The sequence below is a fragment of the Melampsora larici-populina genome (genome assembly GCF_000204055.1).
Source record: "Melampsora larici-populina 98AG31 unplaced genomic scaffold MELLAscaffold_57, whole genome shotgun sequence".
Lineage (NCBI taxonomy): Eukaryota > Fungi > Basidiomycota > Pucciniomycetes > Pucciniales > Melampsoraceae > Melampsora > Melampsora laricis-populina.
In genome coordinates, this window is record NW_006768821.1 from 271,052 (window position 1) to 298,358 (window position 27,307).

The 27,307-nt window shown below is 39.9% G+C and overlaps 6 protein-coding genes across 6 annotated transcripts; 5 read left to right on the forward strand and 1 right to left on the reverse strand.

Annotated features, from left to right (window-relative positions):
* Positions 1–3,084: 3,084 nt before the first annotated feature.
* Positions 3,085–4,860, forward strand: MELLADRAFT_93183 (uncharacterized protein; the record flags this gene model as incomplete). The annotated part of the gene is made up of 7 exons (XM_007416097.1): positions 3,085–3,341; positions 3,432–3,454; positions 3,563–3,822; positions 4,015–4,145; positions 4,196–4,323; positions 4,402–4,767; positions 4,820–4,860. The coding sequence occupies 7 exons, from the start codon at positions 3,085–3,087 to the stop codon at positions 4,858–4,860; spliced, it is 1,206 nt and encodes a 401-aa protein (XP_007416159.1).
* Positions 4,861–6,859: 1,999 nt separating this feature from the next.
* Positions 6,860–7,145, forward strand: MELLADRAFT_93184 (uncharacterized protein; the record flags this gene model as incomplete). The annotated part of the gene is made up of 3 exons (XM_007416098.1): positions 6,860–6,863; positions 6,952–7,073; positions 7,119–7,145. 3 exons carry the CDS (start codon positions 6,860–6,862, stop codon positions 7,143–7,145), a joined length of 153 nt encoding a protein of 50 aa, XP_007416160.1.
* Positions 7,146–8,116: 971 nt separating this feature from the next.
* Positions 8,117–9,378, forward strand: MELLADRAFT_111744 (uncharacterized protein; the record flags this gene model as incomplete). Its single annotated transcript, XM_007416099.1, has 4 exons — positions 8,117–8,351; positions 8,686–8,788; positions 9,212–9,261; positions 9,320–9,378. The coding sequence occupies 4 exons, from the start codon at positions 8,117–8,119 to the stop codon at positions 9,376–9,378; spliced, it is 447 nt and encodes a 148-aa protein (XP_007416161.1).
* A 533-nt stretch (positions 9,379–9,911) lies between these two features.
* MELLADRAFT_111745 (uncharacterized protein) lies at positions 9,912–10,904 on the forward strand (the record flags this gene model as incomplete). The annotated part of the gene is made up of 1 exon (XM_007416100.1): positions 9,912–10,904. One exon carries the CDS (start codon positions 9,912–9,914, stop codon positions 10,902–10,904), a length of 993 nt encoding a protein of 330 aa, XP_007416162.1.
* A 10,469-nt stretch (positions 10,905–21,373) lies between these two features.
* MELLADRAFT_67736 (uncharacterized protein) lies at positions 21,374–22,273 on the reverse strand (the record flags this gene model as incomplete). The annotated part of the gene is made up of 1 exon (XM_007416161.1): positions 21,374–22,273. The coding sequence occupies one exon, from the start codon at positions 22,271–22,273 to the stop codon at positions 21,374–21,376; it is 900 nt and encodes a 299-aa protein (XP_007416223.1).
* A 2,332-nt stretch (positions 22,274–24,605) lies between these two features.
* Positions 24,606–25,299, forward strand: MELLADRAFT_111747 (uncharacterized protein; the record flags this gene model as incomplete). Its single annotated transcript, XM_007416101.1, has 2 exons — positions 24,606–24,952; positions 25,092–25,299. 2 exons carry the CDS (start codon positions 24,606–24,608, stop codon positions 25,297–25,299), a joined length of 555 nt encoding a protein of 184 aa, XP_007416163.1.
* Between the last annotated feature and the right edge of the window lie 2,008 nt (positions 25,300–27,307).

Here is a 27,307-nt window from a genome sequence, read left to right on the forward strand (position 1 = left end):
TTCTTGCAGAAGTGGCACAAACCCATGGAGTCGAGGTAGGCATTGATTTTCCAATAGAATTTCTGTTTTCTCTCCTCCTCGGTCTTGTTTGAAGAGGATGACAAAGATGGGTTCGGTGAGTTCCTTGCGGTGAAGGTTTGATTTTGAAAAGAACGAGTAGGATGAGACGAAGGGGGAGGTCGACGTGTCAAGATCTTCTTCACTACTAAATCCTCATAAAGCATATCACAGCGCTCCTCGAATTTAATGAAATTGAAGTTGGCTTTTACCAAAGGTCCATCCAGTCGAAGAGAGGATTTCAACTCTGGTAAGGCGCCTAGCATAATATGAGACGCCAAGGTGAAGTCGTCGATCTTGATCTGATCGTGGTTCATGAGGGATTGTATTGATCTCGCTCGGGTGCAATAAAACTTGAATTCTTCGTTTGAAGACATTTGGAGGCTGAGAATCTTTTCTCGAAGCTTGTCGTTCCAGTCTGAGGGTAAAGCCGCACGGAAAAGGTTCTCTTTGAAATCGGCCCACGACAAGCTCTTGAAGTTGTTGATATTATGAGCCCAGAATGCTTGCAAGTTGGTCTCGAGCAAGTAGGAACCAGTGAGGATGATGCGATCCGCGTCTTTCTCCACGTTTTTCACCAGAAAAAAGATTTTCAGCGAAGTGAACCACCTAAGAAAGGCTTCAGTGTCTCGGTACGGTCCCTTGAACTGGGGTCCATCGGAGGACTTAAATTTTGTGAGATCGAGTCCCCGATCCTCAGGCTCCCTAGATGGGGTAGATGGAGTTTGACTCGGTGCATTCAGTTGGAGAGTCAAGAGCCGCTCTTCGAGACCAGCGATGCGCTCCTCAGCTTCTTGTGCTGCAACGATGCGCTCTCGTTCAAGTTGAGTGTGACGCTCAACTGCTTCATTCGCTGCTTGTATGCCAGCGGTTTGAGCTGCCAGCATAGCTCGCAGTAGATCCTCGGTAGATGGAAGTCTCTGAGATCCCTCATTGTCCGTGAAGGCCTCGGCCTTTTGAAGCGGGGACGAGTGCATCGGCTGCGATGATCTGGCGTTAAGATCTGCCTGAAGGCGTTCTTCCTCGTGTCGAAGAGACGTTAAGTGATTGTGTGTAGGATGAGGAGTAGCTGGAAAGGTTCCAGGTAAAGCCGTGGAAGTTGGTGGTGTAGAAGGAGGGTGATAGGGTCTCTCTGTCGCTGGAGGTGGTCTAGGAGGGAAAGAAGCGTAGACAATTCTATCGGAGGAGTATCTTCCTGCTTCTTCAATAGAACGTTGTTGAAATTGAGAGGGGGGTGCACTACGGATGATTCTCTCCGGGTCGTCTACTCGGGAAACGAGATCTCTAGAGAGGCTGCGGGTTGAAGGCGGGGGGGTCATGTACGAAGACAACAGTTTGATAGATAAAGTTTACGGTATATGTGGGGGTAAGCATGGAAATCCGGGGGAATTGTTTTAAGATCTAAGTTCTTCTGCAGGAATAAGAACTAGGTTCTTCTGAATTATACGAGCAAAGTCCGATATGCGATGTTGGTTCGAGAAAAAAAAAGTGTAAAGGACTGATGTCCTCACTCGAAGGAGGGCGTTATGGTAGTCTTTCTCGGAGGGAATAAGAGGAGCAAGTGCCACGTAGTGGACTTCGAGAGTTCTAGAACCAAAGTATGTGTTTCTTTATTTGTCTAGCTCCGAAGATATGAAATACGAGTCAGCTCGAATTCCCTCTAAGGAATAGGAATGTACACAATTGATAAAGAGAAAGTGAAAACAATAAAAGAGAAATGATATATCAAAGTGCTCACCTAGCTCCGAAGATATGAAATACGAGTCAGCTCGAATTCCCTAAGGAGCTAGGATTGCGTGTGATGATTCTGGGTGAAGTAGGAAACAGCTTAAGTCTAAGTCTAATCTAAGTATATGTGATGTAATGTTGTAATGATGCACGCATCATTACAGAAGTTTTATATGATATAACACATTTTTCATGATGAAATCAGTTCCACAAAAACATGATTCAAAGATTGAACGGAATTCATCTCGTTCAAAGTCTTTGCTGAGGAAATTAATGTAATTTCATTTTATCTGTTAGAACAGCATGATCAAAACATTTTAAGCACAACGAAGGATAGCTTTTCAAATTCTAGTGAGTCATTTGCATTGAAGTTTTAGAATTTCTAAAAATGAACGGACTCCGTCGCCAATTATAGAGAAGTTCTTAGAGCAAACACGCTATCTTCCAACAGTGAGTATGACATCATAACACTAAAGGCACAACCCAGTTTCTCGGCAAAACTGGATTAAAACCCTAAAGCCCTTAATAAGCTGTACACCTAAGACTCCGACCTCCTTAGGCTCAGCTGTTCCCGACCCCACCTCTCTTCATGGCCTGTCAAACCACTGTGAGTTATAGATGATATCTATTTCTTCCAGTTGTATAACAAACTAACTTGTTCCTCTCATCTTTCCTGTTCATCGACAATATCACAGTATGGTAAAACAGAAAACGGCAAAGAATCCAACTTCTACTTCGAATTCACAACAATCAAATCATAAGTTGTCAATTTCTCATTTTCATAATCAATGAACCTATCAATCAAAAAGAGAAAACTCACAATAACCTTTCTTTTGACAGCTAATTCACTAAATCAAACCCAATCAAGTACCAGAAGACATTCATAACGAGTTAAAAAGCCAATTCAAAGTCAACCAGGATTCAATCTAAATTCAGATGATGAAGAAGAAAACATACCTTCTTCACCTTCATCAGATCATTATCGAAATAAATCTAAAGATTTAATTAGATCTAAAAAACCAATTCAAACACGTAAAACTTCAATTAAAAAACCTAGAACTAAATCAACAACTAATCAAAACCCAAAACAACAATAAGCTCAAGAGATTGATCATGATCATGATGAAGGTGTAAGAAGTGATAGAGAATTAGCAAATCAAGTTAAATCCGATTATATCATGTTCAATCTACTTACATACTTTCTTATCAAAAATCACTTATCTTTCAACTTCATATGATTCACCTGCTTTTCCTCCTAATTGTCAAAACTTATCATCATGTCCAACTACTTCAACTCAAATGTTAAAAACTCTCTATAGTTTTGCTTTAGAACCTAAATGGGCTACTCATATCTTTCCTGAAAATGCTTTTGATCAAATTGATGAACTTCATTTACCTAATGGCAAACTTATCCCGATCACTACTTTACCTGAAGTCGGCCCTTCTTTCTCCTTGGTGAAAGCTCAAGGTGAAGAAGCTGTGGAATATGGTCAAAATAGACGAGGTAAACCTTGTGGCCATGTCTTTGAAAAGGGTGAAGGAGTTCATCATTGCAGGTAAGTCACTCTTTACCTTGTTCGCACTTTACCCATGACGTCATCCTTTCTTTAAGTAATCAAACTAATTGAATCATCTTTTACTTCTAGTGATTGTGGTCTCAATACAACTTGTGCGTTATGCTCTTAATGTTTTCATGCATCTGATCACGTTGGTCATGATGTGATTTACTCAATTCAAACAACTGGTTGTGGATGCTGTGATTGCGGTGATACAGAAGCTTGGAAGACTGAAATCAATTGTAAATATCATTCTAATTTAACATCGGAAGAAAAAGAAGAAGCACTTGAGAAACTGGAGAAAGAAAAATTAAACAAGGGTCCAGGATCAAAGAAAACTTATCTCAATCCATTACCAAAAGAATGTAAAGATGTTATTGAACAAATTGTTACCATCGGTCTTGATTTTCTTCTTATCACTTTGGATAGAAGCCCCGAAGACATGACACCTCCTAATTCGGTTGATAACATTTATAGTGAAGTGAGTAGACGTGAAGAAAACACTTACCTTGAGATGTCTCGAAACTCTTTCTCATCTTCAGACGACTCGATATCATTGATACTCAGTACTCTCATCATCATAATCCTTATCATTTACAGAACAATCCTCAGGCTGAAGATCTGAGACTTTCAACACCTACCAATCTGTCTACTGCACTTTGGGATAATAAAGGTCACCTCTACCTCATCTACGACGCCTTTGGCTCACCCTCATACACCTGCTACTTTTGGACTCGTTGGAAAAGTCGGTCAATTTGAAGTCTTACGTGGGCCTGGCGAGAGAACTGGCAAGGATTGGTCAAAGTGGCGAAATCAGGATGACCGACTCCCTGAAGAAAAACCTAAGAATCAAGTGGACAGCAAGCCACCAAAATGATTGCAAGTATAGACTTGATGGTCACTGTACGAACCGCGCGTGATCTGTTTTGTGAACAAATTGCAGAACTCGTGATTGCCTTGTTAGTAGACCTGGCTGCCTGCCGTCTTTACAATGTTCCACCAGAGGAAGAAACTTGAATCAAGCAATTGATAGCTGACAAAATCTGTGGAAAACCTGAAGTAGGTTATGAAGGAGGTTATAACAGTCGATTTGCAAGATTTTTATTAAATGATATCAAACTTTGGAAAGATGCTCGAGATCAATTAAAAAGTCTTTATATCTTACTCTTGGCTTTGGGACAACCTACCAAATTACAACTCGGCATTTTGTTCACTTCAGTCTTTCCTCAATTGATTGAGTACAACTTGTTGGTCGATCGTGAACCTGAGCACAATATCTTACTCTTCAGTCTACAAATCGTTACGGTTCCAAGTGTAGTGGTTGTCTTGGTCACCGATCATGGATTCTTGAAGATGATCCTCGATTTATCTATTCTTTCTTTACTCATCAATTTGCACCTTCAAATTTGGTACATGGTGATTTCAGGTATATCATCTATCCTCCTGACCTTCAAAAGAAAACGATTGATTCTGAAGAGATGCGTTTTCGACACAAACGATATCATCATTCATTTCATGAACTGAATTTAATTTTGAGCTCACCAGGTGTAATTCGGCCATCTGTCACTACGCCAGATCACTGATTTACCACTGAGTTTAGAAAATTGAAACTGTAGAAAAATATCACCAATACAGGAGAGGTCAGAAAAATTTGAAAAAATAACGATTCCATTCATGGGTGCTGTCCCCTCATTTTGCATATTTTTGCATATTTTTGCCATGATTTTTGACGTCTTCCCAAAGCAAACTGCTCACAGGGGATATTATGTCAGAAACTCAAATTTGGTCCAAAACTAGCAATATTTGGGCAAAAACCTCCAAGCACAAAGATATGAGTATTTTTGTTCAATCATCTGAACACTTGCAATTTATGGAAGCCACATGATGGCTCTACAAGGTTTATTAAGGTGCTGAAGCCATTGTAGTAATGACTTCTATGCTTATATATGGTTCCTGCTGTGTACATCTCTTGATATATCTCACCCATTCTTGGAGACACACAACTTTTTTGTGCACCCAAGCTGTAGAGCCAGAGTGGCATTCAGAATGTCAAGACACTACATGTTTTGGAGCAAAATTGATGATTTTGTTGGTGTTGCAAGGTCACTGTGTCTCTACCTGCCAGTTTTGGACCAAAATTGGGTTTCTGACATTATTTGAATTGTGGTTGTAAAAATATGAAAAAATATGCCAGATGATTGGAATGCACCAAAGGGCCCAACCAAAATTTTTTCATATTTTTCTGACCCCTCCCAGCTTTTCCATAATTTTCTATGTCTGCTCAATTTTCTAAACTCAGCGGTAAATTTTCAATTTGGCGTAGTGTGTCATGACACAAAGCGTTGAATGGATCTCATCACCTTTGTAGATTTATTTACGAATATGAACCCTAACAAACAAGCAGCAAACGTTCATGTGGAATTCGGATCTGATGCTTGAGTGACTGCATGTAATTTAACGATTCAATTAGCTAATCTTTGTAAATTCTTTAGTGAATGTTATGCCAAAGCGAGTAATCAACAATTCGTGAACACAATCCGTGTTTTAGTAGGTCATATGCTTACCAGACAATGTAGTTTTCATGAAGTTCAATTTGGATCTGCTTTACTTGGTTCAAGTCTTTCAGTGACTCCACCTTCATCTGCAGTTACTTACAAATGTATTGATTTTAGGATAGATAAAGAGGCTGTTAGTCTTCATCATCCGATCAATTGGCTCTTGGCCGAGATTCTTAGACACATTCATGGAATCAATTTTAAAATCTTGATGGTCTTCCGATGCGTGGCATTGCAGACCTTTTTGCTGAGGTTGAACCTCCTAATCACGATGACGTAGATTTGGGTGCGCTGATCGTATCTGAGGATGTTCTGAGAGGTAAGCTGTTCAACCTTCTTCCTTACAAAATCGTGATTCCCTCACTAATGTTTTGATTTATGTAATTGTAGTGGCATCACTCCTAGCTCAAGTTCGTGCAGGACTTTGGGTTCAGAACAGTTTTGGTTTTAGAGCACAAGGACTAAATCATCGAGAATATGGTCTAAGGGAGACCACGTTTGATCAAGATACTTACCAGCTTCAAGTTTTATCAATCAATAAATCATTGAAACTAAAACTCACCATGAAAAAAAACTTTGAAAACAACTTGATCAATTTCTTTAAAACATTAATCAATTAATCAATCTATCACATCGAAGTTTGATCTTATATGAAACTGATTTAATGAATTCATTACAACCTTATTTAGTTAGTATAACTACATCTTCTTTAAGATCAATTTGACATACTTCTACTTCTGTTTGTTTGTTTGTTTGGTTGGTTTAATGAGTTCATTTATTGAGGTTTTAATTCAAGTTAGTTTGGAATTCAATCAATTAAATAAAAAAGTTTTAGATTTCAAAAGTAAAAATCATCATAATCGACGGAAGTGGTGAATAATCAAATGCATGGGAAAAAAAGGAAAAGTTTAGTCAATGACCAGGAACTAGAGAGTCTTGAAAATTGTATTAATAACTTCCTTGATGGGTTAGTTGAGTTCCCTTGCTCTGGACAAAGAAGAAAAGATTGACAAGATTGTCCTTTTTGTACAGGGTTTTTGTTCATTGATATCGAGATTCAGATCCCAAGATCCGAATCAAAGGCGTTCAAGCTCTAGGGCAGTGGATGAATCAACTTCCTGATTATTTCTTTGGTGGTCATTATATACAATATCTGAGTTGGGTCTTGACTGATACTGTAAGTGTTGTTCTAATCCCTCCAGATCATCTACTCTGCTTTGAGTCTGAAACCTATCTTGACATAGAATAAGGAAGCTAGATTTGAAGCCATGAAAGCTTTAAAGAATCTATACTCTAAAGAAGATAATCTAGGACCAATGCAACACTTCACCACCCAATTTAAATCAAGATTTTTAGAAATTGCAATAGGAGAACCTGAAATTAATATAAGACATTTAGCCATCAAAATTTTGACAATTCTAGATTTACATGGAGGAATTTTAGAAAGTTTACAAAGAAATCAATTAATGAAATTGATCTTTGATCAAGAAAGTCAAGTAAGGAAATTGATTGGTAAATTTTTTAAACAGTTTTTAAATGAAGTTTATGATTCTAAAAGAATCAAAATTGGACCTAATCCATTAAAATATATGAAAAATCAAAAAGGAATTGAATTGTTGGTAATAGTATGGGAAATGATCAGGTCAAAAAAGGTTTAAAATTGAAATACTTGGCTTCTCTTGATTAAATTTGGAAAAGATGGAAATATTTGAGTCAAAGAACCTAAAGATTGAGAAGATGATTTAAGTTCAACTAACCAAACCAAACCCAAATATGAAGAGGAAGAAGAAGAAGCTACAGATGATGAAGCTAGGAACAAAGGGATTCTGGGTATTGGATCCTTGTAGAAATTCCCTGAAAAGGGTGGGATTGCTTCCACAATTGAAAGTTTATGGGATGAAAGAGAAGTAATACATGATTGGCAATCAATGTCAGATTATTCATTATTAGATCATTCTACTGTTATAACAAACACAACTAACAATGGTCAAACTTTAACTTCAAATAACAATCAATGTGGATCATTGATGAGAACCAATGAGTAAGAGGAATAAGAAGAGAAAGAATTTGAGTCAGGTGAAGAAGGATGTAAACTAACTGAAAATGAAGAAAATGTTTCACTTGAGATCTTTTTAGTCAATTTAAGTCAATTAACTGAATAACTTATGGAAGAAGAGATGTCAATCAAAAAAAGGCAAATTAAAGAAGAATAAACAAAAAATGAAACACAAGGAAAAACAAAAAGAAGGAATCATCACAGAAGATGATGAAGAAGGAGAAGATGAAGAATTGAATGGAATCAAATTGATTGAAAATTCTAATAAGAGTGAATTTAGTAAAGTGATCATTACAGTTTTACCTGAATTTTATATTAAATATTGTCATGACTTGATTAAATTATTTGAAATTTTAAGAATACCTAAACTTTTATATTCCAATCTTTATCTTGAACTTTGTATGTTATCTGTAAGTAATGAAACTTTTTTACCTTTGATGATCTTATCCAATTTTCTTCCTTTGATTGATGGGGATCCTTTGGTTTTTGTTTGATCGATGAATATCTCAAACCGACAATCAAAGAACAACAAGTATAATCTCATCTACAACTAATCATTTATCAAACTTTTCTAAAGCATTATCACATATAAATCCAAAACGACAATATTTACAAATTGAATACATTCAACTTTTAATTAAGAAGATAAAGTGATTGATTTAGGAACTTTTGGTTTTGAAATTGATGAAATTGATGAATTTTATTTTGCATTGATTCAAATTTTTTATGACAGATCTTTCTGGTTTCTTACTTGGTATGAACAATGATCAAGATGAAGATGGTGATGGTGATAAGATACTGGTAGATGGGTCTATTAAGAAACAAGTTCATTTTTGGTGACAGAATCAACAAGGCGGCGCCCGCCGCAGAGAATGCTAGTTGACTCATAGGTTCCCAGCTGCTCGCAATTTGAGAGTTTAGAATTCAAATCACTTCCATTCAGCTATGCACGATTTCATCATATCTTTAAATGATCTGATAGAGCACTTCTTGGTCCTTTCTTACCAGAAGTCAATCCGGAAGTCGCAAAACAATCCTTGAAGTTTGGAAGACGTTATACATAGTCATCTAAAAGACAAGCAGATGGACGCGAAAGAAACTCTCCAAGGAGTAGGCTCCGGTTTCTTCATTCAAGCTAGAGCGTTCTAATCTATCCTCAAAGTAAATTCCTTCATGCATTCCGCGCGTCTTTCTCCACATCATTTCAGGTGTCGCGCATTAGATATGCTGATTTACTGACTTTTGAGGATATCTGATAGCTATCTCTTTGACGCGTTGCCTCGTCCCCATGATTTATCTCAAAAGAAAGGTAAGCTTTCCAATTCCGGCGGAAATGCATTCTTCCTTCCTACTTGCGATGTTTGTAGTGGGCGAGGACAAGGGAAATATGCGTCAGTTAATGGTAGCAAAAGCAGCAGTAAAGTAGCTTGTCGCACCCTTTGGAGATAAGCTCTGACTATCGCTTTTGGAACTGATCACTGACTTTTCATTTGAAAGCTCCCCCGTCTCTTCTGAGCCTCACAGAGGTGATCAAATCGAAAAAAGATCTGAAGCATGCCAAAGCCCAATAACTCGCTTCATCACATTTACCTATCCTCTCAAGCTTTCTGGCCTCCGTCACACACCAACTTTTCGCAAATTTTGAATCGAACTCATACATCGAGAGAATGTTTAATGCATTATTTTACTTTTCGCAATAGCTCATGCCTTCAATTCTAGAGCTCAGGATCTCATAAATTACGATTTTTTATCACAACACAAAAGCTCTCAGTAACATTTTACAAGCTGAGATCTGCTGAGACTGATGGCTGACTACTCCTATAAAAGGAGGGAATTTCACCTGGCATCATTCTTTCCCATCCCAAAAACCAACACAATCAAATCCTTCCAAACGACTGTTTACCACGCGACTCCAATAATATTTTACTGAAGAACTCCAATAACCTACACCTCAATAACATGTCTAACAGAGACTCACCAGAAATTCGAAAAACGAGATCAACCAGCTCGCGTGGACGTTGGTCTCTCAGTGGTTTATGGAATGGTGAAGGAGTTAACGGACCCTCGACGAATGGAAAAGGTCCGAATGTTCCAAAAAGATCCACTTCGCTTTCTTCAACCAATGGCCGACCCACATTACTCAGATCTCACTCATCAGGCATTTCAAGACCCGAATTAATTAAAAGGACTGCATCAGGGACTGGATTTACTTATCGTGACCCAGACTCATCAGATGAAGAAACCGATTACGTGCCAGATTACATCCCCCCAAGCTTACAGCGAAAGATGACTGCTAATTCAGGTTCTACTCGTGGAGATAATGGCAGCGTCAGACCACCATTGGAACGTACTCGATCTCTGACTCAACAAAATTTCCAAAATAATCACAGGTCTAGCTCCGGTACGCACCTTTCGAGAACAAGATCCATCGATTCAAATTCCACTGTACTCGGACGTCCAAGTTCTTCATCTGGACTCTCAGACTCTAGGCAAGATAGTGTAAGTAAACTTTATCAGAAATGGGAATTGGAGAGAAGAAGCAGAAGTCGATACAACTCACCCGATATCTCTAGGAGTTCCAGTAGAAATGGACTAAATCCGCCATCTGAATCATCTAGAAGTGTAAGCAGAGGCAGGTTGAATACTTCATCCAGGTCAGGAATTTCTTCTTATCGTGAAAGTTCCCTTGAGAGAGCTGAGATAAGGAAAAGGCAAACGGAGGAATTAAGGATCGCTACTCGTGAAGACATGGAAAAAGCTTTTGGTAAATTTAGAATAAACCCAAGACTCAAAGATTTTGTCGGTAGGCAAAGTCCAAATCCTTCTAGAGTCGCAAGTCCTTTAGGGTTCCAACGTTCTAATTCTCGTAGCAATAACTTACAGTCTGATAATTTAAATGGTCTACCTTCAATTACCGAATCTTCTCCTATAAAACCTAGCTTTCCAAATTGACCATTCTTCTATTAACTCTGTTTCCTTGATCCTTTCTTGTATCTAACTTTTTATTTGAGATTCATTTTTGATTGAAAAAATAAAATAAAATAATTGTTGATCGATTTTTTAGAATGCCTGAATTGTGAGAGAGACCAAAGAAAATGACATCATACATAATGTCGAATTCAAAGAATGAAGAAACAAGTTAACATGAACATTCATGTGGGATCAGACTTGAAGGATATCATTTTCATGTGCAGCCCACATTGTCATTGCTGGTGTTTGTTGATCTCAGATCTTCAATAGGTTTCCTAAAGATCTCTTTGATACTCTGACAAATTAACCCGAGTTGCTTGGGTCTCGAAAATTTCCTTTAGGGTACGTAACACTTGCTTGACTCATATCTAATAATGAAATATGCTCTATGTAAGACTGGATATTCATAGATTGGGTGAGAATTCTGATGACACATGTGAAGCCCGATATTTCAACAGCTCAGCCTCTCTCGAGAAGTTTGAGTAGAATCAGACTCATATCAATGTGTTTGTTTGGCCTTTACTTGTCAAGAAGAGAATATCAACTCTCTTTGAGGTAGGCAAGGAGACACTACCTGGAAATGATCTATGATAAAATTGAACGTGAAGTAGCAATAGATTGAATGACCCATTCGAGATATTCAGAAGCTCAAGTAGTAAATAGTACAAGATGCCCAGAGAACCCCCGACGCCAGCGGCGCAAAAATGCGCTGCGCCGGTGGTGAGACTTCTGAGGAGTGCGCTGCGTACATAAAAGGGCAGGGAAGCTCAGCGCAGGGGCTAGCTTATCACAAGCCCCACCAACCACAGAGACGTCGCCCAGAGCCTGCGGAGGGGGGGCTTGTGACTTGATTGTATTTCAAAGCCTGATAGTACAGTCAACTCCCTCCAAACCCATACCATTCTATGGAAGCCTAAAACTATGGGTTTTATGGGTGTATGGTTTTGGAGGATCTCCCTCATAGCCCATAGATTAAGGTTTGGCAGGCAAAGTGTGGGTGAAGAGGGAGATAAAAAAATTAACAGGCCAATCAAAAAAATCATTTCTTCATATTCAACTTGGAATAGATTGCAGCAAAGTGGCACACAGTCTTAGATGATTGCAACCATTCCGTTTGTACTTGAATTTCCCAACCAAAAGTTCAAGTCTCTTCAGCTCATCATTGTTGAGTTGACTGGCAGCCTTAGCCGCATTTTATTATGCTATGATCTTCCCCAAAACAACTCTTTACCTTTCCAGTACAGTCTATGAGCCTTGTATCTGTCTACAACAATTTCTTCCCTCCACTGATAGGTTGCTTGAGAGGCTTGAATCTTTTGTTATTCTCTGTTTGTAGGGCATTGAAACCTGTTTTGATATCTGACATGCTGAATTGCAAAAGGTCTTTTGGAAGCATTTTGAGACTGGCTATGCTGAAAAATACACAAGGATGCAGGTTTTTTTCAAGCTGTGGCAAATTTTGGTTATGGCTTTTGACCTAGGTTTACTGCAAAAAACCTATGGGTCATGGGAATAGTGCGAGGTATGGGTTTTGGGCCACTTTTCCCTGCCCATAAATTTTATGGACCCAAATTTCTATGGGTTAGCTGGAAGTATGGGATTAGAGGGATATGGATTTCAAGGGAGTCGACTGTATTTCTGCTTTGGCAGTAACTATCTCTAAACATTGATTTCACCATCTCACACAATCCAGAACTTTGAGGTGCTCTTATGAAATATGGTGGGCAAATGTTTGCAGTTCTTTTGCCTCTTCAAAATCACCTGAACTGCTCCAGAACCCCAGAATCAAGCAAATTCATTATTTGATAAATCAGGATATCCACACACAAATCTGTGGCAACTACATATACATACATAGTCATGTGGGTCAAATTAGTTCATGAGATCCAATTGTCTATGCAGTCATGCAATCAGAACATCCAACAGTTACATTGGTTTGGATTCATTTTAAAGCTACAACTTTCTATAATGATGGAAGATATGTCAGAGATTGTATGTAGAAGATAAAGGAGAACAATCTGGATCCTTCAAGATTTTTGAGGCTAATAGTGGGTGTTGATGTTCAAGGCAGATGGAATCCAAAAAGCCAAAAACTGTAATTTTGCACTCTCATCACATGTGAATTTGTGTTGACTTAAGTCATAAGTCCCTCCTCCGCAGGCTCCAGAGGATGTCTACACTTTTAGAAGGGACTTATTTATGTTGGGCACAGGGGTGATATTTGGGGGGAGAAAACAGCTGGCACCAGCAGAAAACTGGGCTACACTGGAGTGTGATTTTGTGCAGTGGCTAAAATGTGGCCAGGCCCCTGCGGTGCAAAACCAAAACTTAACAAAGTCCCTTGCCAAAGGCCCAAGGCTTGAGCAAGGCACTTACCACCCAAAACAGATTCCTTGCCTGAGAAGTAGCCTGTATTGGCTCCAATATTGCTACTCAAATATTCCCATTTCTTATAAATAAACAGGGCTTGAAGCAAAACTACAGGAGGATGAAAGATATCCGTTATGTACAATACAACTGCAAGTACCGCCAGATCTTGGTTGGAACAACTGTCAGTGAGTGATAAACAATGAGTCCTTTTTATCTTTTCCAGAGTGGTGATTCCGCTCAGAGCCTGTAATTCTCAGAAAGAGGTGAAAATGATTGATCTTTAATCACTCAAAAGTATAATTTCCCAGAAATACATGGAGGAGGTTAAAATTGGGGCATATGTAAAAAAATCTTGCTGTCATCTTGTTCTCTGGCCCTGGCTTGGGCAATCCCTTTTTATTTCAAAGCTTGGGACAGATGCTTAATAACATCAATTTTTCGAAAAAATGTCTCAACAAGCCCTTTACCCTTGCCTCCACAAAGATCTTTTGGACGGCCTTGGCCCTGAGTGGCCTTGGAACAGGGCCTTTTCGTCGCTATCATCAGGTTGGGCTTTAGGCGCCGGGCTTGGCCTCGACCTACCCTGGAGAATCCTCACCAGACCCCGCCGGCTAGGGCCAGGGCCGGGTCATAGCCCTAGTCTACTGTAGACCAAATCAGTCATCCAAAATCAAGGCGATTCTATCAAGATATTTAGGATATATGAAGTTCTACATTGGTCTTCGTCAACCACAAGTTTACAACATTCAAGGGATCAATCGCATAAATACAATCAAGAACATCATCATCCCAGTTTTTACAAGTTTCAAAAATACAACAAACGACAAACACAGGTCAAGACATCAGCAAAGGTTTTCTACAATCTTGATTTGTAAGTTTCGTAATCATTTCCGAAAGTCTAGATCAGAGAAACATATATTTTAGGCTTGTTTTTTTGAAGGTTGAGTCTCTTGTTTAGTAACAACGACTTCTGAGAGATTGATATAGGTAAAATGAAATAAAACAAAGAAACAAGGTTTTCAGATTTCGATTCTACTCTTGATGATCAACGTTATCAACTTCAAGAGAGTCATTCTGAAACGTACTAATTGATTGAGCAGAATTTGTAGGAGACGCACTAAAAGCACGTTGTTGTCTGGCTTCTTCAATTCCTTCTTTGATCCTGAGTAAATTTTTTGAATCAAAAGAGATTGATGAGAAAACCGTTCAAGAACTCAAGAAAGAATTAATATGATTTCAAAACTCAACTGGGTTTGAGCATTACCCTTGTTTGATTTACCAGATCCGTCTTTTTTGGTACGACTTGGATCTGGAGCGTTCAAGACTATAGACGATTTAGGCTCATTTTGGTTGGCTTTGTGACTGGTTTTTTGGGAGAGGTATATTAACTCAGAACACAAGATGATAGGTGGATTTCATTCAAGAGTCTCACCTTCGAGTCATGGTATTAAATCCAAAGGGGTTTGAAAAGTTTTGGAATCTCGTTGAAAGGTAGATAAGAAGACAATTGTGGTTTGTGTAATCTGGATTTGATAGCGATGAGAAAGTGGTAAGAGATGAACGAATCTGAAAGTAGAACTTGAGTGGTTTTTATAGGTTGCAGTCATCAAAAGTTATTATTTTCGACAAGTCATCATCCTTGATCAAGATTAGGTCAGCAGGTTGATGATAAGATATCACTTGATCGATGGAGGTATCAAAATGACATCATTTCATGTCAAACTATCTTTAGTATCTTCCCTTGATGATCAAGTTTTCCTCAGCTAAGGTCGAATCACGCCATCGTTAAAAAGATGATCACACTTCTGAGATTAGAAGCTTTGCCCATACATGACCTACTCGTGATCTCAATGCTCCCATAATTTCCGATCCACTCTGCTCTTTTCATGTGGGCAATGTACCCAACCAAGTTCACACCTGCATACTTGACGACAGTCTAGATGCCAAACGAGAAGACTGTCTTAACAAGTAATCATGCTCAACACTGCATTCATAGATTGATAAATTATTTGTCTTGAAACTGATTATGGTCATGGGAGCTCTCAATACTTCCCGTTGTTCCATTCGATGATTCGAGGCATCCCGCAGAAATGCCGACTTAGGATTAGTGATAAGCTTACCTGGCGGTGGTCGTTTGATGAAAGCATAAGCACAGAAGAGTCGATATTTGAAAGGTTGAGGAGTACAGAACGATCGCATGATCGTCAAATTGAACCTGTGAGGTCAGGTTATTAGCCTTACAAAGTTATAACACACTGATCGAAGAGAAACGAAACGACCTGATGAAAGAAGATTGTAAAGTAAACAAGTTTTGTGTTCGATAAAGAAAAAGAACAATATCAAAGAGAAATAAAACAGCCTTTATATGGTGAACAACAACTTGTGACGCCATCTCTAGACACAGGTCGTATGACACGAGAATAGGAAATTCAGATGAGCATGACAGCAAATCACTGACAGCAGTTTCGAGAAAAAATGTCACCCTCCTTGTATTTTTTTCTAGATAATGACGTAGATTCTACGAGCAGTTGCAGTCAACTTATGAGTGCAAAGTTCATGATGTGCTTCAGACAACATCAAAGTTTATTGTATAGGTACACCTTTCAAGTCACCTCTCGGCTCGTCTTCACCAGCCCTGCAATTATCCAAGTGGATGAAACTCATCTGTTGAGCTGGGATGTGAAGTCTGACCAGAGGGATTGGAACTTGAAGTAAGCTAGGAATGAAGCTTTTCCTGCCTGGGTGCAGGATCAGCATTGTGATGCTGACCTTTGAAAAGGTTGTGTGTTTCAGATACAAAGAAAACAACAATTTGATCTTTTACAAACTTTGCACTCTTGAGTAAGTAGTGCAACCTTGATAAAAAAAGCAAAATTCAGAGAGGATGGCATTTTTTCTCTGTATGAGAATCTCAATTTGTCAGATTTGCTTACTCACAACAAAGCCAAAGAAACACAAGAATTGAAGTGTTGAAATAAAACACTTCAAGACATTTCCAGGGAGATCCAGAATCCTACTCCAATCAACAAAAATACTAACCAAACAAGTAAATAGTACAGAGACCAGTATACCATGATAAATTCTGCCATCTAGTCGTTGGAGTTGTCTTAGCACTTTGCACAATATTGGGCATGATTTGTCCAAATCCTGTGCCCGTGGAATTTCCAGCAGTAGATCAAAAGATGTGAGTTGACACACAAGGATCCAGATCTAAGAACAGCTTGAATTGCTATGCTAGGTGCAGTGCTCCCTAGGAAAGGCAAGAGATATGGGCTACATGAGAAATTTTGAGATTGAATAGATGAATTGCTTATTGTGTCTGGTGTTCCTCCTCTGATTCAGAGCCTAGTGATACTTGCATCACTTCCTTGTGCTGAATCAAGCTGATTGGGGTTGGGGGTTGGTGTGTCCACCACCCCTTGGAGGCCAAAGTCCCATGCAAACACCATGGGCCTAAACCAAGACAATTAGAGAGAGAGAGAGGACAATAGGAGGGAGAAGCTGAGAGATCAGACAAGCTGAAAAATTGTGAAAAAAATAGGATAATGACAAGTGGGAATTCAAAGGGGTGCTTGCACAGTCACAAAACTTGATTTTTAGAAAAACATTTGTACAAGGTCAGATTCCCCTGTCTACAAAAATGATGGCATGGACCTACATCCTGCTGGAATTCTGCTACTTTGGTATCATCACCTCAGCAATTGACACATTTGACTTACATCATGACAGCATATTTATGTGTTTGCAACTTGCAGTTCTATTAAAGTGAATAGGGGTTGGGCGAAAAACTGACCAACCGGTTTTGCGCCCTTGAGAATTAAATCGAAAACAGCCGAAGATGGCCAAAATCAACTGGGGGCAGGTGTCACAGACCCGTTGCTGTGCCGGGTTACCCAAAGAGACCCAAATTCAGCCTTTGGGTGTGATTTTTCTTCTCCAGCCCCACCGATAGCTCAGCTTGAAGAATTCGGGCAAGATTTTGCACCTTTCACGGATCTGTAAAAGGTGCAAAAAGGGCGTTTGCGAGGCTTGAGGCGCCGCAAATTGCTTTCCCTGTAAGAGCTTTTGAACGGTTGAAGCGGTGGTGTGATCACAAAACCAACCATACCGGTCAACATTTTTGCAAAGCAAAAAGTTGGATAAAAAGGTTTGTTGGTTTTGTGTGGCTTTGATATTGATTTCGAGCCATCTCTTAAGCGTTCCCAAAGATTTGAACTGCAATTGAACAGGGTTTGGAAACTGGTTGGTCGGTTTTTCGCCCAACCCCTAATAGCTGACTCTATACCACTGGGAGCAACACCCAAACCCCGCCGCAGCGCGGCGGATTTTTGGTCCACGGAGGCAGCGGTGCGATCGACCCCAGTTTTACGGGGACCTCACCGCAGCGCTGCCGCAGTGAGAAAAAATCTCAAGGGGACCGCGGCGCGCTTGAGACCATCGCAGCGCGCCGCAGACTGGGGTTTTATTTCCCTAAATTTGAAAAAATGAGATTAATGCCAAAAAGAAAAAGACCTGCTTGAAAACCCTCAATCTGACAAAGTTGATCGAGAGACGACAACAGAATAGAAAAATGCTATTCATGATAGTAAGCGACCCTCTGTTGACGGTTAAGAACCTTTGACCTTTGTTGACTGATTTTGATGCGAATTTCTATGACCTTTAGCTTGTGTGATACATCGGTTTTTTGATACCAGCAGTACTCAGCTATCTTTCTTTGGACACTTTCAACTCGTATCCGGTTTGGCTCCTGATTCACTCACTGCTTTGTTATGAAATTCACATCTTTCAGTCTTGTATCGGCACCCGGTCATCTCACCTGCGCCACCTGCTCCTCTTCACCCTCCTCTACCGCCTCCACCCGACCAAATGGACCCCAATTACTCCCATGAGACAATGCTGGAGGGTCATGCAATCTCTCAAAGTCTCGCGCAGGCTGAACTAGAGGATCGATCCCTACATACATTCAATAAAGATGAATGTGGAGTACCTAAACTCTTCAGTCTGGTAACGGATATGGCGTTTCTGAATGAGCGCCATATTGTTTGGGAAAGCTTAGAGGATGTTGAGGGTGGTATGAGTGAGTTTTATGATGAGAATCAACTACAAGTCGCCTCAAAGCCCCAGCTTCACGTCAAACAGGTCAACATGCTGCCAGCGGTCCGCCGCGCAGAATTTCTGTCCCACCGCACGACACGACAGAGCCCAATCAGCTCAACAACGAGTGCCTCTTTTACTATAGCCCACACGTCCTGTCGGAGGTTTCAAGTTTGGTATTTTGTACCTTTAGATAACCTCTGTGAAAACACGAGTTGTGACTGTTCATCTGAAGTTTGAACTAACAATTGGACGTGTCAGGGGTTGAATATGTACAGTCTAGGCTATATGAGCCAAACTGGGCCCCTGGGTCCCCCCTGGGGTACCTTCAATGGGGCAGCGGCGGGTTGGACCTCAGTAAAAACTGGGCCCCGGCGCGGTTTTATCCCAGTGAGCGTTCAGTAGACTGAGGACGCGGCGGGACCCCCGCGCTGCCGCAGCGCTGCCCCAGTTTTCCGCGGCGGGGTTTGGGTGTTGCTGGGAGTGCAGGCATCAATCAACCAAAGCTACTTAATCATTTGGGCTGTTCCTTCTATTTGTGAAGTTGAGTAGGGCTTGATTTAGGATACCGGGATATGTTGATCAAAGCTCAAGAGATGACCTTGAGTTGTATCTAATGAAGCTGCTGGACTCAGGGAAGGCAGAATTCTGACCCCTTCTCCGCAATGCCATATGAAGTTGAACCTGCAACTTATCACTTCAAATGGATGAACAGTTTGTTGCAGTCAGACAGCAAAGACTGGGGCAGTTATCTCCAGGGATTATTTAAAAAGATTTCATGTCAAGACCAGTCCTTCACAGCAATTTGTTCCAAGTTTCAAAAGAGTACAACACTAAAGTTCAAAAATACCAATATACCTGCATTGAATAAAATATATGTCTTGGAAACTCTATTGAATCAATATTCAAAGAGAATGAAACAGCATATCAAATTACTCAAGCAAAAAAGTGAATCAGTATGAGATTCCTCATTACTTGATACCAGTAAATCCTGATACTGTTTTGTTTCTGCTAATCTCAACAGAGAGTCTGAAGAAATAAAAAACATCTTCACAAAGGATGAACAAGGGAAGCCAGGAGAATACCAAATTTGGTTAGAAAAACATTACACTCCTGAGAAAGAGACTGAGGTCTTCAAATATTGGGTTTCATGTGAGTCATGATCCTTCTTGTTCTCAAAAATGAAGTCTAATATAAACCATATCTCATTTCAAGACATGAATGTATATATATAAATGTGCCCTCAAGGGAATCCTTGAAGCCCAAACAATCCTGGTCAGCTGGATAAAATTAGACAGAAGAATTTCCTTGGGTATCCTGGCAAGAATTTTGGTTGGATTGATGCTTTCAGCAGCGGATGGGTTCACATTGTCAAGCTTCTACACATTGTTCACATGCATTCATTACAGCCATTGTGAGAACTAACGGTAACTTTTTTTTATTTTGTGTTGTGTCGAGATTTAATCCAAAACTGGCAAAAACTAAAAAAAACTCCTTTTTGACCATGAGTACCGTGAGATACAGGCATATTGCAGGAGCCAAAACAAGGTTTAGGCCTGTGAGATCAAAAAAAACTGAGTTTTGGACCAAAGATTAAACTCTAGTTAAAACTTGGCAACACCCATCACCTCAAAACTTACCAATAGTTCTCACAACGGCTGTAGACTGAAAGTGAGTTAGAAATTTAAACCACCTCAGATATTCCACAACCAAAGACTGATAAGAGCTTCATTTGTGTTTCCAGATCATTTAGGAAATCCCAACTTCAAACCAGATATGGTTATGGTTATTATTGTACAGAGTTTCATAAGTATCATAATTTTAAGAAGATCCAAGTCCTTTGGGGGAGGTCTGAGTGGGACCTAGGTTCTTCGGAGTATCTGATACCTGAATTCTGATCCTGATCCTTATAACATCACAAACCAAAAAAACCTAAAACTTATGGAAAAGCTGATTGTGAATGACGTCATGAGCAAGGACAATGGCCTGGAAACAGTCATGGAAGTTTTTTTAAACTTTCAACTACTTTGAAACCTTCCAAAGATGTGATCAGCCGATTCCTGGAATTTGTTATCCAACAATCCATAAAACCCTCAGAGAAATGGCACAAAAAGGCTTAGCAGTCTGTCCAGAGTTTAAGGGGGCAAATGCTCACAAGAAGAGGAGAATATCTATACAAAAGGTGTAGTGAGTTAATTCAACCTCATAGAAGATCTGGTATACGTGATTAGCAGAAGGAAAAGACTGTTTGGAGACGAGCTTAAACCCCTAAGAAATGTGAGCTTGCTGTGATCTTAATTGACCCCTGTATATACCTTTATTCAAAGATTTGTCGCAGTGTATCAAAACAATCAAAAAACCCATTGACGGCTTTAGACCAAAATCACAATCCACTCAGCTGTAAGACAGGGGATTGTATCCAGCACACGAAGCAGATGAATCTGTTGACTTGAGTTGAGTACGAGATGTCTGAGGCCAGACAGTGGTCTGATTGGCTACGCATGTTCAGGGCTAGAGCATGGTATCCTTCTTCCAAAAAGGTACCTGTGATCAACTTTTCGAAGTCCTTTTTTCACGTATGAGCAAGTAACGACTTTGCACAAGACACAAGCTGCCAGAAGGACGCCCAGATGTCCCCTCTTATATAGCTAATTTTGAGCTATTTTCTGGAGGGTTAGCTTAAGAAGAGTAATCTCTAAGCTACCATTTGTTAAAAAAGGATTATAAATAATTGATTTCAAAGAGTTGATGAAACAAGAAAGATGTGCCTAACGATTCTGAGTTTTTCAAACCGTCCCTACTACTTAATAAACATGAAGAAAAGCTATCTATAAATATGTGTTTACTTATACACATACCCTATCACCAAAACATATAGACAAAATTGAAACAAAGCGAATCTCGAAGTTTGATTACAATATTAAAGATGATGCAGAAACTATGAACAAGAACTGTTGAGTTGCAAACGAAAAAAGGAAATGTTAAGGTTATGTAGCACTAAACCACTTGGATTTAAAATAGGATGAATAAGGAGGAAAAGAAACATAACTAGAGGAAATGGGTTTGGTTGACTGACGCGAGTTTTGAGGATCCACAGGACGATGAGGTATCGAATCATAGTGATATCGACTACTCATATTAGCTTTAGAGAAATGATGAGAGAAAGAAATTAAATTTTGAAATAATGAGACCGAAGTGGATTTAAGAAATTGTGAGAAGTTTTTGGTTTTGTTTTGTATGGTGTTGGAATCGGAATCGGATTTATAGCGCAATAGAGTTTGATGATTTCTTTGAATTGACTCCAAATTGGTCTTTGTGGTTTGGACCGACTGGAAACGAGTAGGATGATGAGGATAGATGGGGTAATTAGAAATCATGGGTTCGATCAAAACTGAGCGAAGTGAAGAAGAAGCGTACGACTCATGTTTTGGAATACTATGCGAGGAATTCCTTTTGGTTGGATTCGAGATTCGACGTTTGAGTAATTTCAGGATTGATGAAGATGAAGTTTTGTTTTTGATTGAGATTGGTTTTGTGGATGATGAACTGGATGTTGAACTCATCTGAGTTCCGGATTCTGAGATTACATGCTCTTTGGGTTTGGCAATTCCATGTTCTTGTGACTTGCTTTCATCGTCTTCATGGGCTTCTTCTGTTTCTTCTGTTCCCTCTTCTTCTTCTTCTTCGTCTGTAAGGATGAAATTTCCATTTAAAGCTGAAATTCCATCGTCTAAAAGGTTTTTGCTCTTCACTATCAGATCGTCAAGACCTGAGGTTAGAGATTGAGAGTTATGAATAAATTCTGATGGTGTCGATTCTAGTTCTTCAGTTTGAGCTCGAGCTTGATTTCGGTTTAATTCCTTTTGATATAAATCATCAAAAGTCATCTTTGTAGATGTAAAGAAGTGAATGATAGGTTTGTTGGAGATTCGAATTTTCTAGAGTAGTTTCTTGATTTTCTGTCTTTTGAGTTCATATCCTCACGGGAGACTGAAAGTAGATCATTTATAAACAATTCAATTCAAATGTCCACTTGGACCGATGATCAGATATCTTCAAATGCTTGGGGTTTTTTTTTCAATCGATTCGGAAAAGAACTTAAAAGTTACGATCGCCATTTCTGGGAAATGTTTCGCAAAAGCACGATGAGAATGCGATTAAAAGCTGTACAGAGATACATTTGGAATCTTTCCCATTGAAGTTTCACATCTTGCTCTGCCATATACACATCTTCCGTTCCATCGCATGAAGCAAGCTTGACTAAAGTAGGTGTAACTTCGTGCCGGGGTTTGCACATCGCAAGCAATGGCTTCCTGGCGCGAAGTGAGGCTAGTCCGTGTCAAGATGGCTGTGTTTTGGGGGTTCGATTTTCACCCCCTCGATATTTCAACAATTCATCCTGCAAAAATGAGTTTCATCTGCACATAAAACTCAACACAACCTCGTTCCTCGTACACGACTTTTGAGACTGCTGACCCGAGGAACGTTCATTAAACGTCTGCAAATATTTTTGGAATGCAGTGAGGATGGCAGTTGACAGTCTGTCTGCAAGCTCAGCAGACCTTCAGTCTGGATGCTGACGATTGCCATCTTTGATTGGATCTCAACTGATACGCGAGGGAAGAACGGGCTTATTGACCAGTCTCGAATCTTGGTTGGGCTGGAGATCTCTCAAATGAAGAAGTTGATTCCTACAAACAATGACACCGTGTCACTCGCAGCAATCAGGATTTTGAGACATCCAGAAACTCGACCTTTGAGTTATTATGAAACTTTTGACTTGGACATGAATGAGAGAATCTGAAAGCAAGCAAGATGCTGAGGTATAACATAGTTGAATATCAAGAAATTTCATGGTGACACAAAAAAAGTTATCATCAAAAGCCATGGTATCACCTCATCCGAGTTCAATAAAACTTATCCGTCTACCAGGATGATTTCGATTGCCGTATATGGAAAGCTTCGTTGGGAGGAACATTCTGAGCTGAAGTGCAAAATGTGTTACCGAGCGCTATGCGGCCGCAGTCACTGCGGATGGGCGTGAATCTTTGTTTCTCAACCCAGTCCCATATTTGACTCCTTTGATTCTTATCTAGAACGCAATGATTCATGATCATGAGTAATATATTTTTGGCTGTAGATCCTCTACATTTCTTGCAGTGACGACCGAAAGCTGAAGCGTATAGGAAAACAAATACCAATCATCCTATCTATTATACGAAAACTTATGTTGTGGCTTCAAATAAGATAGTTCGGCTTCAACACTTTTGTTGTGTGCAGGGTCCTTCGAGGCCAAATGGCACTGCTTGCAGACAATGAGCTAGCCAAACACTATGTTCTTCAGGCTTGGGGAAATTTTTTGAGTTTGTCATCATGATCTTGTCTTACAGCTGCTTTCTTCCAACGGCCATCTCATGAGCACTTCCAAGTTCTGGAGGCTGGGAGTACATAGTCGAGAATATAGCCGGTCACGAATTCTGTGTATGAACCGTAGCTTGGTTAAAGTTTTATCTCGCCATGCAGCAATTCTAACTTGGATCAATGTTTCCATTCCCAGCGCTTCCGGGCTTTTTACTGAAGAGGTCTTATCCATCAATAACTTGCTTGCTGGGGTCTACGTGGAAAGCCTTGGAGGATTTGAGATCAATTACCGAGTGCAAGTTTCACCTTGCAGAGGAATATTTTGAAGGTGACTGAGGTATCCTTCGCGTTTTCCATGGTATCTGGATGCAAGTTATTCATAGACGTGAACAATAGGTGGGTTTCTGGTACCGGCTCACGATCACCAGAAAGAAACATCATGCACATTGGTAAGAGTTCGATCACTATTCTTTCTAAACACAAATTAGAAGAGGGGATGGTGCCTACACCAGTCTGTTAACTCAGCACAAACTTTAGTCTACATATCTTAGCACACACTCTGGTCCGCATACATCAATGATCGCCATTTTCTGTGTCTGCCCTTAATTTTGTGACGAACCCGAACTTATCAAAAGTCCTTCTCAATTCCAACCACCTGACTTATCATCCCACCAATTGCTTCACAACTCGTCCGACTACGCTCAGTCTTCGAATCCCAGATACAGTTAAAAGTGCTTTTCTTAGCCACCCGTAACTTTCCGCTTATCACCCTTTCGAACTTCATCTCTCTTGAATTTAAACCTTTCTTTCTTGCTTTTCTCAATTTATTCCAACACTAGGAGTCTCTCTTAACTTCAAATGGAACATCGTGCTACCGCTCCGTTGTCCACGCAGACTTTTGGTGTTCAACTTCGCAAAAAGAAGGCCACATATCCTCAGCGAGTCCACTCGCATTCCAGAAAAAAGAAAACTCCAGATGAGAGGACCCTTAGCACCGCTCGTAGGGCTCTCAGGGTCGCACGCTACAAGAAGGGCGTCGTTTATCGGAAGCTCGTTGCTGGCGACACCAATGCTGATACCAAGGAGTTGAAGTACAAAGTTCCGTCGAGGCTTCCCCGAAGGCATGAAGAGCCATTACTCCATGCTGTACTCCGCAAAAATACTTACGAGGCGAAGATTTTGTTGGAAAAAGCTATCTTAGTGGCGTAGATTGACTGTCCCTTCTTGAAGTCAGACTCGATTCCTTACTTTCTGCTCCCTTTCTCTTGCCGATACATCATGTTTTCAATGTACTGATAAGAGGCTTCTTGGCTTGACATTGAATTCTGTGCAAACTTCAAATAGTAACATGATTGTGATAAGGCTCCAAGCAACTATCGGTAATCAATTAAATAGAATACGATGCATCAATGAAGAGCCTTACGAATTCAACACCATTATCAAATTATTTCAAGGATACGTTACAAGAGATCAATCATCATCGAATCACTTACTTATTTGTGGTCCAGATCGTCGCAATGAATACACCACTACCTGGAGGGATATTACATAACTGGTTTGGTAGAGTTGCACTAGTTTTGAAACCCACCTTAGAATAAATTCAAATTGAGTCAATACCACCCTCAGAGGCTCCTCTGGTCTTTCAAAGGAATATGTCAAGTAATCCGAGCATAGGAGATAATGTATAAGTCCTGAATCAAAGCTGTATAGAACTCAAAGGTTTGAAAAGTTCTTCCATTGGAATATCAGTAGTGCTCGGACTCCAGTATTAGACTTTGGATCAAAATCACTACTATACTCTTGCCATCAGTGTTTTCAATATGTAATCTTTATCTTTTCATATCCTTTACCATCACACCAATTGTCACATTGTAAATATACCTCTCTCCACTCTGAGATCTTTTAATTCCAACCATATGATTATGTTCTGTACTTGGTGAAATCAAAAATCTGCTATATGTTGCAGTCATTCCCTTTACCGTGAAATTCCAACAGACACTTTCTCTGAAGTACATTTTCCCTTCAAAGACCGCCCATTCCAATTGTCACACATCTCCTATCTCACAAATCCAAAACTTGCCACACAAAGAAAATGATGCAAGTCATGTCAGTTTGAAGAGAGCCTTCTATCTACATATTGTGTTCTTCCACCACAAGTTAACCTATGCAATCAGTTTTTAGGTGGACAACTTATGCTTCACATAGGCTATATAAAAGTAAATGAAACCTTGGTAGTGAGGAGGCCTCAAGATACAGTGAAATGATCTTAAGGGCAACATGATATGGGTCAAGCAGCCCATGGGTTGGATAGGAAAACATCTAGGCATTGATTGCCAGTAGTTAGAATTATCTTGGAAAAACTTCTCAATATGTATACAAGACAGTTGCTTGTTTTGGTCAGTGATCACCCGCCTAACGCTACACAGAGCATTGTAGCAGAGGGTAACACCAAGTCTACATTTGAGATAATGGACATGAACCCATTGTGTGTGAGAAAATCAAGTAAGACTTGGATGAGTCTTGTCTACCATTAACTTTTTGAGTGCATACAGGTTGAAGAATGTCAGCTTATATGGATCACAAACCAGAAGGTGCTGTCTATTGAGTTAAACTTACAGGGTATACTCTTGAGTGTCAAGGTTTCTCACTGGATGCACACCTGGCTTCTTGGCACCAAACAATGTGATTCCAATATCAGTCTTCCCTTTGGTTTTGGTCAAAGCTTATCAGTCAAAATATGCTTTCTTCATTTTGGATTGTGCTTTTCATTAGACCAATTGTGATTCCCTGTTTTCCCTCTTTGTTCACCTTTCCTTTGTTCTCAATAGATTTTCAACACACTTTTATGCTTTCTTACTTTTATATTTAACCATGATATTTGTGTCTTTTCTATAATAATTTTCTAGGAAGACAGATCTTGCATAGATCCTTCCCAACAATTATTACAGCCTTGAGGGAACCAACAAGGTACAAGTTGGCTCCTAAGCAACAGGGACATAGCGGGGCCAAAGAGTTGGTACCACTGCCAGACCCAGTGGCTGGTACAAAGCAGGGAACCCATCCCTTGGAAATCTGATCTCTCAGAGTCAGACTTTACCAATCCTCAACTCATAGCCTCCAAAGCCCAAATTAATTAACAAGCCTGCACTTTAGAAGCTGTTTAGTTTTTTGACCATCCTGCCCACCCAGCAAAACAGAATGTTTAAAACTAAGATTGGTGTGATACCAAGAAGGTTGTTTGGTAAGACACAAAACAAGACAACACCCTCCCACCCACCCAATGGTGAGAGCACCTACCTTTAGCCCTTGTTTCAAGTGAACCAAAAGAAGGGCCAGAGTTGGGGCTCTGCCATTACTCTCAAAAAGGTATTCCCTGACCACGAGGTAAGAGGATACCAGGACAGTTTTCTGAACCATCACAAGACATAATCTTGGCAAAAATAAAAACAACCCCTCAGCAAGCTAACAGAGGAATGGGAATTGTAAACTGGAACACAGTTTAGACTCACCCTTGCTCTTGCTCTTCTTCTGATTCTGGTGGAGTTGGAGCTGGAGTAAAC